General features: G+C 48.8%; 2 protein-coding genes across 2 annotated transcripts in view; one reads left to right on the top strand and one right to left on the bottom strand.

Annotated features, from left to right (window-relative positions):
- The window catches only part of slc1a9 (solute carrier family 1 member 9), a 24,703-nt gene extending 19,434 nt beyond the window's left edge, over positions 1–5,269 (bottom strand). Inside the window, 3 exon segments of the mRNA XM_034538984.1 lie at positions 3,005–3,146; positions 3,148–3,217; positions 5,232–5,269. Of these exon segments, the coding sequence (XP_034394875.1) occupies positions 3,005–3,146; positions 3,148–3,217; positions 5,232–5,269 (250 nt within the window).
- Positions 4,972–12,663, top strand: LOC117735254. The gene is made up of 2 exons (XM_034539779.1): positions 4,972–5,238; positions 10,842–12,663. Exon 2 carries the CDS (start codon positions 10,861–10,863, stop codon positions 12,370–12,372), a length of 1,512 nt encoding a protein of 503 aa, XP_034395670.1. The 5' UTR covers positions 4,972–5,238; positions 10,842–10,860; the 3' UTR covers positions 12,373–12,663.

Consider the following 12,663-nt stretch of genomic DNA (forward strand, 5'->3'; position numbering starts at 1 on the left):
CCTGTTTCTCATTAAGGCATTAAACAGAGTCACTGAACTGAAGCCCTCCGCTCCCCTAACGAGGGGGGGGGGGGCAGCCCCGATGCTCTCACGGACCGCTCTCCCTCCCGGTCCGTTTCCCAAAAGGTGAACATTCCACACACTGATTCCACGCGGCAGAAGGCTTGTGGGTGCATGTGTTTGTTTGTTTGTTGTGCGCGTACTTCGACTCTGATCGCATCCTCTCTGACCTTTAAGGGAATTAAAATGTCAGGCTGGTGTTGCTCTCTCTCACACACACACACACACACACACACACACACAAACACAGACAGACACACACACAGACAGACAGACAGGCAGACAGGAGGTGATGCAACCATCAGACCATCAGGCCCCCTGTGAATGACCTCACCTTTGACCCCTTTACCTCTTTACCACCATGGCTGCCGACCGGGGCATTTCCAGGAGCCTTGGGCTAATTGGGTCAGAGAGGGGCATTGCGCCTGAAATTGCAAACACGTGTAGCTCTACCTCAGTGTGTGTGTGTGTGTGTGTGTGTGTGTGAGTGTGTGTGTGGTAATAATGGCGGAGATGTTGGTTTGCATTTAGGGGAAAGGAGGAAGAGGAGGAGGCGAGTGATGAAGGGGACGATGAAAAGGCTCGAAAGCGTAAAAACAAATTAGCGCGAGAGAACGAAGGTGTGTGAAGACGGAGAGGAGGAGGCCACGAAGAAGGCCGAGGAAGGCCCGGCGTCTCTGACTCGGCGGACGGACAGACGTTCGCCCTGACAGCCCCGCTCAGCTATTTGAGGTAATTGCCATAATACCTTCCAATTACGCTCAGATATCTGAGTTTCGAGCGGGAGGAGGAAGTTGATGTGCGACGGCGCCGCGCGTGTGAAGGAAAAGCGAAGCGACATCTGGAAACGAAAGTCGGTTGAAGATGTCAGGATAAAAAATAAAAGGAAAGGTGGATTGGCGAGCAGAAGAAAGTGATCTTGAAGGCTCTGCGGGCTTCCAGGTCCAACGGGGGAGCTTCAGGAAGAGGAGCGGGTCGGTTTCTCGTTGAGGAATTAATAACAACAGAAAGTATTGGGATGTCCCTGTAACGTATTGTGACTTCAAGGCTTTTTGGGGATTTATGAAATCTTTTAATGTGACGTATGACAGACAGCGGGAAGGAAAACTCTCATGGCTGGTTTGCACCAAAGGATTAATTTAATCTAAGATTAGAGTTTATCTTAAAAAAATACAATCCGCTGCACAATTTGAAGCTAATCTCTGTTTAGATAACGACGGTGAATGATGAATAAACGTGCACGCAGTCGGGGGAGCAAGAGGGGGAACAAAGCATTTCATTGTTTTCTAGCGAGTTTAAAAGTCTGTTAGTGTAACGCTCCTCATTAAGACTCCAATGAGGAGCTCTAATTTCTCCTCCTGTGGCCTAATAAATGGAGCAATCATCATAAAACTGTCCCTCGGCTTTCTTCAGGGAACTTGATTATCTGGCTAAAGTTAGACTTCCCTCAAGTGTCAAGTTTAAAGTCAATAAGCCCGGATCACAGTTTTTAAAGCTTTGGTACAAACGGAATTAAATTGAACCTGAAGAGAAGTTTAAATGTGATCTTCATTCATACCGAGCGGCAGTTTGTTAAAAAGATTAAAGTGCAACACGATTAAAAGTTAAACCAGGTTTTAAAAAAACTAATTCCCCGGCGGTGTATCACAGCGGATATCTCCTTGATTGTGAAATGGTTGCGGTTAGTTTTGCATGTGTGTGTGTGTTTGTGTGTGCGCGCGCACGCGCGTTTGTGTGTAAAAGCGAGAGCAAAGAGAACCCTCTTCAATCGTCATCTTCATTTGACCTCCACTCCTGTACTCACTCGGCTAACAACTTTCTCTCTCTCTCTTCTGCCCTCTATTCTCTCTCTCTCTCTCTCTTCTGCCCTCTTCTCTCTCTCTCGCTCTCTTCTGCCCTCTTCTCTCTCTCTCTCTCTTCTGCCCTCTTCTCTCTCTCTCTCTCTCTCTTCTGCCCTCTTCTCTCTCTCTCTCTCTTCTGCCCTCTTCTCTCTCTCTCTCTCTCTTCTGCCCTCTTCTCTCTCTCTCTCTCTCTCTTCTGCCCTCTTCTCTCTCTCTCTCTCTCTCTTCTGCCCTCTTTTTTCCCGGGGCGGAAATATCTAAGTGCGTGCAGGGCGAGTTCAGACAAAGACGACAGAGATCGAGAGAAGGGAGGAGGATTTTTATTACAAGGGATTTCAGGGTGACTGACACTAAATGCCAAGAGGGAGGAACGCAGCGAGGGAGACACCAGGAGTGTGTGTGAGTGTGTGTGTGTGTGCGTGCGTGCGTGCGTGTGTGTGTGTGTGTTTTAATGGTGGAAGATTCCCCTGAAATCTTAAATCTAGGTGCTGCAGTACGGTGAAGAGAAACCTGCCAGACAGACAGAGTGTGTGTGTGTGTATGTGCGTGTGTGTATGTGTGTGTGTGTGTGTGTGTGTGCATGTGTGAATGTACTGACAGTGTTAAATGTCTCCAGTGAAGACTCCACTTCAGTCCGCCTCTCTATACAGGAGTGACCCGTTTTAGCGGCTTTGAGTTTGAAAAACCTCTTTTCATGACCCCCCCCCCCCATCGGTTCCCTTTCTGTGTCTCCTCTCCTGGTCCCTATCTCTCTCCCATCCCCAAACTCTTTCATGAGCGGTCTCTCAGGGGCAGGGCTGTAACGTAACCCTCCCCTCTTTTGTCTCCATTCTTTTCGTTATCCTTTCATCTTTTTAAACATTCAGGGGGGAAAGAGGGTTCGGTGAGATGGAAACCACTACTTGGTAAAGGAAAGAAAGAGATAGCATGTGAGGGCTGGAGGTAGGGGGTCGAGAGGCAGAGTCCCCCGCCTCCCTCTGCTCATCCACCAATGTATGGCTCTCCTTTTCAACGAGGCCATTGAAGGTGGGGAGGCTCAGTGGACGCGCTGTTCTGGAGGGTCAATGTCAGTGAACCCCCAGTCTGGCATGTATGGGGACGACTTATCTGCTCAGAGGACCCGTTGAACTGTCTGTCGGCCTGTGTGTCGGCCTGTGTGTCGGCCTGTGTGTCCTCCATAGACCTCCATTGTGTCTCCGCTGCCCCCCCCCCCCCTTCCCCAGAAAGACCTGTGAGGGGGACCGGGCCGCCAGTCACCAGCTCCTCTTTCCTCCCTTTCAACTCTCCGGGAGTCCCGAAGCCGACAGTGTTCACGACTTTGAGTCACAACAATAACGCGGTATTATTAACGTGAACGTTTCATACAGGAAACGCAACACAGACGTTTACTTCCATGTCATGGAATGCACACACTCGGCTAATGTTGTCAGTTTGATTTAAAGAAAAATGTATGAAAAGATAAATGTGCCTGTTTTGTAACTATCAGCAAAAAAAAAAAGATAGAAAAGTGACAAAAATAATACAAAATGTTGCGGGTTGAATTTCTTGAAACCAAAAACCAACCACTTGTTTCTTTGCACCGCTGCGTCAATACACAATAAACACATTTATTTGTTTAAATAAAAATATATTGCAGCTTTTCACTTCCCCCGTTATGACAAATCATTTTTTAAAAGCCACTTACAGAACACACACGATGTTGAGGACACACGTTTTACACACCGGCTCATTTCACAATAAAATAGAGAATAGTTGCTTCGGAACATAATCCGGTAGAACACCGCTATAGTTTTAAATAGAAGGTATTCTGGGATGCAGTATTTATAAATAACAGCTGGTTGGTGTAATGGGGGGGGGGCAGAGTTCAAACTGGCCTAGGGACCCCCAAATCAGTAAATCCACCCCTGTTATCCACTATATTACAGATGTCCCGTGAGGCATATGAACGCACTAATTACAGCAGATGAAGTCATTAAGTGGCCTTCAGCAAGACGTCCACTCACCTGCCCCCCCCCCCCCCCCCCCCCCCAAAAAAAAGAAAGCCAAACAGGAAGCAATCTGAAGGCAGCCTCTCTGGATGTGGCATTAAAACACAAGGTTACATCCTCAGGTCTGAGTGAGCCAACACATGAGATGGAGTTTGCGCTCTGCAGACGGAGTTGCGCCATCCCGCTTCCCCCAGCGGCTTGTTTGTAATAATTTGTTACCGAACCCCATCACGAGCTCGCGCATTGCTGTGGATGCGCGCCAGCGCAATTCATCAAATTGCTTTCAAGTAAAACTGTGAGGGCGGAGATGATGACAAAAAAGAAAAAAGAAAAGTGTGTGTGTGGGGGGGGGGGGGGGGGGGGGGGGGGTAAACCAAATCTCAGTCACGCACATGGGAACTCTGACTTTACAACCCGCAAACACTCTTTGCAGCGAGCACATGAAATGCAACTTTTTTAATGTATCTTTTATAGCTAATTCTGATTTAAACGCCGGCTTACTGTTTAATATCACATGCATGTGTGTTTAGTGAGTTTAAACACACATCTGCTCTCACAGATGTTACTCGTTGTAACGCTGTAGGTCTCTTTTTTTAAACACATTAACCTCCCCCGAGGAAGAAGGAGAAGAAGGAGAAAAAGAAAAAAAAAAGGAAACCTTTCGGCTCGTCTTTGCGCTTCTCTCACCCGGGAGAAACCGGAGTCCGAGCCGTGCCAAGTTAGCGGCGCAGAAGGAAGAAGCAGCGCCGGAAGTGGCGGTGTCCATCCTTTGAAGAATAAAAGCCCCCGCCGCCGGTGAGCAGAAGTCCCCGTTTTATTTTGAAGGCACGATAGCCGGAAGTCGCGGTTGCTATTCGAGCCAGCTTAACTATTTCTTTTTTGTCAGCGGACTTTTTACGCGTTTCAGGCGGAGTTCAGGTTCTTAAAACATTTGGCCAACTTCTCTCACTGAGATACTTTCCCACCCGCCTGCTCTCGGAGGAGCAACAGCTCACGGAATAATCTCGGCTTTTTTTTGGGGACATTTTTGACACTTTTTCGGGACTTCTAAACGAGCCCACCCGCCCCCCCCCCCCCCTCCACCTCCTCCGGGGGGAGAGAAGCGCTCCGCAGGGCTTGTTGGAGAGCTTTACTTTCTCCCCTCTTTCGGATCCTTTTCGTTTGGTCACATGCGATGTCACGCAGCGTGAAAAGAAGGAAGAAATGTTCCCGTCTGGCGTCGCGGCGTGCGTGTGAAGGTGTCTGCTGAGTTTATGTTCTTTAAAACCGGTTTGAGTAACTGGCGACGGGACTCTGTAATCAATGTGGTGTCAACTGGAAGGACGCGGGGTCCGGATCTCACCTAAACGGTATGCTTACATCCCGCACGTAGGCCTGCATGTATAGGATTATTAATAATAATATATACACACATGTAGTCATTTCATGTGGGATTTAATGTCCCTTATGTTATTTAATTAGGTCAATGTACCCGTATTTACTTATTTGGCTGTGTATTTAATTATTCTGTTTATTATCTGACTTATTTACTTACTTACATGCATGCAGCCATAACAAATTTGTTTATTACATATTTCATTCATTTTTTCCAAACTCGTTTCACTTCTTTTTTTGTGTCTGTTGCGCAATATTTAAGTATTTGGAAGCCAGCGGTGAGTTGGTATTTACGTTGGCAGCCCTGCAGCCTTGTTGTCAATGTGCCACGTTGTTTTCGTTGGCAGCCAGTCAGTCAGGCCGAGGTGAGAGAGCTGAGGAACCCACAGGTAGAGATCACACAGGTGGGCGGAATAGAACAAAACCCCGCCGCTGATGTCTCGGTTTGATTCACTCAAAAGAGGCCGGACACGCAGTGTGGGAGGTTTTCATCTTGGGGGGGGGGATAAAATCATTCAGTGTATTGCAGCTTTTTTAAATTCCACATCATTACATTCCACCACCATATGTACGCAGGTACACTTTTAAAAACTCTGATTACACGTTGGGCTGTTTTTTATTGCAGTACTAGTACGTCATCAGCGTGCTGGAGGAAGTACTCAGATCTATGAGTACAAGTACACACAAAATATTCTTAAAGTATAACGAGAGTAAAACATTTCAGTATCAAACTGATGTTTTATTATTTTACTGGATTATCAGAAAGGTGTAACTTATTTTTAATTACCTTGTACTTTATTTGATGGGTATAGCTTGCGAATTTCTCTACAAGGGGGGGGGGTCAAGAAAGTGTTTTAATATGACGTAATAATTATATTGTTGAGTATCTGAATCTGCAAAGTAACTAAAGCTATCGGATAATTTGTGGAGTAAAAAAAAAGTAGAGTAATGTATACAAGTACCTCTAAAAGTGCACTTTTACATCCCACCAATGCTCACCAGAAGTGTGTGTGTGTGTGTGTGTGTGTGTATGTTGTCATTCTGTTTGTGTGAAAGAGAGGAAGAAAGTTCTGCATGTGATGTGACCGGTAGAGACGGTTTCATCTAACGCCGCCCCCCCCCCCCCCCCCCCCCCCCCCCCCCATGTGTGAAGGAGCACAGGAGGCCTTTTTACTGTATGCCGAGGAAGAGGACACACACGCTCGGAGGCCTCTCAGACAGCTTTGTCAGGCCTTTCAAACCGGTCACCAAGTTTGCTGAAAGATGTGAAGACCGTCCTCCAATCAGCCGGCCTACAGACCCCTACAACCCCCCCCCCCTTTTACCCCCCCTTTCCCCACTCCCTCAACTTCAAAGTCTAGGCAGGATTAGGTTAGGATGGGGGGGGGGGGGCTGGTGCTAACACTAACACTGAGTGCATTAACTCTGTCAGATGGACGTGTCTGACGTTAGCCACGCATGAGGAGGGGGGGGGGGGGGCAATACTTTGTTAACAGCCTAATGGCGCAGTAGCCACAGCCAGGTGTGCGGGGCTGCATTATGGCATCTGTTTCCTGGGAGTGGTCTTGCAGCCCTGTCCACCATAATCCGTCCCTGATTCCTCCGTCACTCACGCTGTCTCGTGGGGATCAAGCCGTGGTTCACTGGCAACACTCAAAACAGAAGTCAGACCAGTCCCCCCCCCCGAGGCCGGATTTACTGCAGGAACACTTTCCTTTTTTTCTATCTTCTTGTTTTGTCGATCAAATTAGTCGACCGACGGGAAAGTAATCTGCAAATTGAAGCATTGTCATTTATTTGGATTTTAGACTGTTTATCCAAACACAATAAGACATCAGAATTTCAAAAAACTTCCCCTAAATAAATGTTAGTTGCAGCCCGAATAATGTTCATATAACACTCTTTAATAAATATATATATATATATTTTTTTTTATATATATATATATTAAATATATATATATATATTAAATATATATATATATGTAGACTTAGTAGAAGGTGCCTTACAATAAGGAAAACAGTTACGTGGTGGAAACAATCAGTCACAATATGACGTCAGTCATATCATGAAACGGTGGTTCAGAGGGAGGAAAACACTGCGTGTTAAAAGACGAGATGAAAGCAGAGTGAAATGGATCCCGTCTCAAGCCGTCACTTAAAAATGTCCTCCGAGGTCGTCTCGTTTGGGGAACGTTAGGTATCGCACGGTTTCCGCCGCGCGAACACGAGTACGAGAACGAGGAGAAGCAGGCGGCTTCTCGGGCCCTTTTGTTCTTAATTGCTCCTCAGAGCCTCGTAATCAATGCCCAAAGTCAGAGTTCAGTCTGTTTAGTCTGTTTATTCTGTTTATTCTGGGAGTTCAGCTCGGTGACGCGGTCGCTTCCTGTCTGTTGGTTAAGGGGCCCCCCCCACCCTCCTCCCCCCACCGTCCTGTGGTTTCATGCTGGATGGACTTCAGGGCGACGGAGATCAGGATTAACACAAGTGTGCAGCGTTGAGTGGGGTTTTATTCACTAAGTGAGTTGTTTTTTTTTATTTAGAGAGACAGTGTGTGTGTGCTTGTCTACGGGGAGGAGGAGGAGGAGGAGGAGGAGGAGGAGGAGGAGGGGGGCGTCCAGAGTGCTCGGGTCTGGTCTAGAGGGCAGGAAGGCCCGGCGTGCGTGGTGCTCGTCTGGGCCTCGCAGGGAGCGGCAAATGATGCGTGTCATTGCAGCAAATGGAGCGTGGTGATGAAGTGCTGCTGCTGGTTCACAAAGAAACCACTTAGAGACGGTGCTGGCCTTGCCGTCTGTGTGGTGCCTCCACAAAAAAAAAAAACTCTTAAAGAAGCATCGTGAGTGCGAGGACGTGTTTCTGTGGGACAACCGGGTAGTTGGCGTCGCACTGGTTCCCTCCACTAGACGCCAAGATTTTGATTTGGGATTATCGCAGAACATAATCTCTGTGGCGAACATTTAAAGGAGGACTCTAGTGTTCCGGTACTCGTTAGGAAACCACCTTTCTTTAGGACACTTACAAATTCACGAGAGGAGTATTTACTGATGTATTTTATAAAAAAACTAAAACTAAGCCGAAAAGTGGCTTAAACAAGCATTTTGTCTACTGACCACCAGGGGGCGTCTCCTCTGGTTGTATAGAAGTCAATGCCTCATGTGTTAAAGCTGCATTCTCTCTCCTGACCACCAGGGGGCGACTCCTCTGGTTGTATAGAAGTCTATGCCTCATGTGTTAAAGCTGCATTCTCTCTCCTGACCACCAGGGGGCGACTCCTCTGGTTGTATAGAAGTATATGCTTCATGTGTTAAAGCTGCATTCTCTCTACTGACCACCAGGGGGCGACTCCTCTGGTTGTATAGAAGTCTATGCTTCATGTGTTAAAGCTGCATTCTCTCTCCTGACCACCAGGGGGGCGACTCCTCTGGTTGTATAGAAGTCTATATAAATGACTCTACTTCTCTTGATGTATTCCCTCAGTAAACATTGTAAACATGAGTTTTTGGTCTCAATCTCTAGTTTCAAGTCTTCTTCAATACAGCGTGATGTTCATTTAGTAAATTATGGTCATTTAGAGTGAAACAGACCATAAAGCAGAACTCAAGGCCTCAAAACAGGCCCTTCATCCCACCAAAACCCCCATAAAAACAAACCAAAATAAATTTGACTTCAATACGAGGAAGCCGGACGTGTAAAAAAAAAAGAAAAAAAAAGCGAAATAATGTTTGCGTTTTTACAATACAATAAATCTTTAAAGTCCACCACAGGGGACATTCCTGCAGTACTCTATATAACTCTGCTGCCACAGAAGACACACTCGCATCATTCAAAATCCTGCAGATGGATGTATATCACACACACACACACACGCACAAACACACACACACACACACCCTTCTCCAGCTTTAATTGCCGCTGGCTGGCGTCTCCGTAACGTCTATCACCGTTTTACCGGTAGCAGACACGGGAGCTCCACCATCGGCATGTCAAGCAGGAGCTTTTGAGACGCCCCGAGGTGCACGGCGCGAGGCCAAACCCTTCGCTGCTGCTGTCGTGTCAAAGGGCGTGGCCGAGCACACACACGTCCCGTCATTGAGAGGCTTTTGCTTTTAGACACACACACACACGCACACACTAATGGTGTGTGATAAATCCACTCAGTAACCCTCGAGCTAACAAACAAGCCGTGACATCCACTCCTTGCCCTGCCTCTGTTTTCTCTCTCTCTCTCTCCCACATTCTGATCATTCCATCTATTTTAACTCTTTGCTCTGTGACCTCCTCCCTGCTTTCGAAAACAAACCAATGCCGTCCACGCGCGGCTGGAACACGGTGGTATCCGGTGAGTCACAGGTGAGCCTCGCTCTGGGGACATAAAGGAATCACCTGGACCCGGCGAGCGTGATTCACGTTTTGGTCCGCGGTGACGTCGGACGTGACGAACTGTCAAGAAGTGTTGACTTTGGGTTTCACCTGAGGGAGTGTTTCACTTGAGTCATGTACAGGTGTCGTGACTTCTCAGCGTGGCACCGTGTGTGTGTGTTTTTTTTAATTTTTTTTTTGGGTGTTTTGGGTGTTGCATTCAAATAATTCAGGTAAATATAGTGAAAGGCACGGTGTAATTTGTTGTCATTTTTATCTCATTAATGTCCAAGAATTAAATACAGCTGCAACTGAAGATTATTTTAGTGACGTCTTCAAATCTCCTGTAAAAAAAATAAATATATATATCTATATCCATACAGCTATTTTGTAATAATATAAAATGAGACAAATATGAAATGTTTTTTAGGCATTTCTGCTCAAGGTAATTTATGCGATTAGCTGATTATCGTAATAGTTAATAGCCTTTAATGTTTTCTCTTATCGACTAATTGTCGCAGCTCTAAAATAAACTTTTAACATTTTGTTCGCTTTAGGCTACTTTATGACCCCAACCCCAAGAGGGTTTATTATAACGATTCTGTAGCATTTGTTTTTATATTTCTGCAACACAAAAAAAATGGACGATTAATCCCTTTTGTGACTAGCTGAAATGTGCAGGTTGTGGCAGGCAGGCTGTTTACAATAAGCCATGAATGCAGACCGCTTTGATGAATCTCTCCGTCCGGGGGCAGCAGAAGAATTATATCATGTTCAGGCATCAATCTTTCATTAGGGAACCCCCCCCCCCCCGCCCCGCCCGCCCCTGTGATCCACTAGAATACTCCCTGAGTTCCGGCACGCTTTTGTGAGTCTTTACAAATAGTATCCGAGTTAAACCGTGTTTGTCGAAAACGTTCACCGGATTGATGGATCCACAACAGGACAAAGGAAAGAAAGGGGAATGAAAAGACGTGCCTTTTAAAAAAAAAAAAGAAAGGAGGCCAGAGGGCGACCTTGCTGTATACTCTGTGCTGTTTTTCCACGAGTTCTGCCAGGATTTTTAAAGCGTACCTCAGCGGGTTGAAGCACCGGGGCCGTAAAGCTGCGGCTGCACCAGTAAAACCTCTCGTTTTACGTCCTAATTGAGGTACTTGAGGTTAACAGTTTGCATTGTATAAAATAACTCTCCCGTCTATTTGCTTCCTTTTCCCCTTCAGCTGATACGTCTTGGGAGTGATGCACTGGCTTCCCCTGGTTGCCATGGTGATTGCCTCGGCCCTGCCATTCCCCCACGACCCCGTGTCCAGGATCGCCGGCGCGACGACGGAGCCCGGCTTTGACGACCCGGCCGCTCGCCTCGCCGCGGACCACGACTTCCACGGAAATGCCTCGCAGGCGGACCACAGCTTGGGCGCCGCGCTCGGCCGTCACGCCAACAGACAGAACCTCCGGAACCGCAGGGAGCGCGTGAAGACCTCCGCGGACGAAGAGGCGTCAAGGGCGGAGCGTCGAGGAACCCACCGATCGAATAGCAACTCGGGCGGCGGCGGTGGCGGCGTGGACGTTCCCACGGAAGGAGGGACGCTCGGGGGGCTTGAGCATATTTCCAGGGAGAATCCTCCACCGAAGGACTTCGAAGCCGACAGGCGGGACTCCTCCAGGTTTGTGGACGCGGAGGACCCCCATCGGGACTCCTCCAGGTTTGTGGACGCGGAGGACCCCCATCGGGACTCCTCCAGGTTTGTGGACGCGGAGGACCCCCATCGGGACTCCTCCAGGTTTGTGGACACGGAGGACCCCCATCGGGAATCCTTCAGGTTTGTGGACATGGAGGACCCCCATCGGGACCCCGCAGAAAGACTGCTGCCGGTTTCTGCGGTGGAAGCCCAGATTGCCGTCGGTCCTGCCGCTAGTCTGAAGGGTCAAAGAGGACCGTGTCCCACGGTTCCCTCGGAGAAGCTGAGAGATGCACCGAGGATCGGGACCGGAAGCACGTGGACCCCGGGGCCGACCGAGGAGGCGGGGCTTGGCACGGGGCTGGACGAGATGTTTCTGGACGCACATCCACGAGTCCTGTTCTCGCCCTCGCCGTCGCCCCCGGAGCACCCGCCCCTCCTGCTCATGTTGGAGACCGGCCTGCTGGAGGAGGACAGGGACGCGGAGGAGCAGGAGGACATGCACATCGAGGGTCACGGGGACCGGGCGATCGACAGGACCCTGAGCTGGGCGGACTCTTCGGCCGCCACCGGGGTCGCCCGTCTCGCCAAAAGGGACAAGCGCTCGCACTTGGTCGACAGGAGGAGGGGGGAAAAGTCGGTGTGCGAGTCGGAGAGCGTCTGGGTCACCGACAAGAAGACAGCCATCGACTCCCACGGTCAGAAGGTCACCATCCTGCAGGAGATCCAGACCCAGACGGGACCACTCAAACAGTACTTCTACGAGACTCGCTGTCGCGAGGCCGAGCAGCTCGTCAACGCCGGCCGCTCGAGGGGCGGCGGCGCGGCGGCGCACCCCCCGAGATCCGTCGGGACGGGCGTGGCTGGGGCCGGCTGCTTGGGCGTGGACAAGAAGCAGTGGGTGAGCGAGTGCAAGGTCAAGCAGTCGTACGTCCGGGCGCTCACCAAGGACGCCAACAACCGGACGGGGTGGAGGTGGATCCGCATCGACTCGTCCTGCGTCTGCGTGCTGCTGTCCAGAGCCAATCAGGCGGCGGGGAGGGAGGTCCTGACCAGGAAGGGGAGAGGCTGAGGGTGGGGGGGGGGGAGTAGAAAGTGACACAAACCAGAGCAGCTGAGACATCCTTCTGTGTGCACTTCCTTTAACGTGATGGATTTGGTTATTTCTCTCTCTCTCTCTCCCTCTCTCTCGCCCATCCCTCCCTCCCACCACATCTTCAAATGACTTTTGAAAAAAACAAGAAGACCTCAATATTAGATCTTAGGGAAAATTGTCATATATAGAGATTTTTACTGTTTTGGTATGATTTTATCTTTCATAATCTTAAGTTATTGTTTTGATTAGTATGTAAGCATGTGTATG

Source organism: Cyclopterus lumpus, chromosome 8, assembly GCF_009769545.1.
Source record: "Cyclopterus lumpus isolate fCycLum1 chromosome 8, fCycLum1.pri, whole genome shotgun sequence".
NCBI classification, from domain to species: domain Eukaryota; kingdom Metazoa; phylum Chordata; class Actinopteri; order Perciformes; family Cyclopteridae; genus Cyclopterus; species Cyclopterus lumpus.

What these genes read in the sequence shown, in the direction of transcription:
- LOC117735254 (XM_034539779.1), top strand. Translation starts at nt 10,861, where the DNA reads ATGCACTGGCTTCCCCTGGTTGCCATGGTGATTGCCTCGGCCCTGCCA.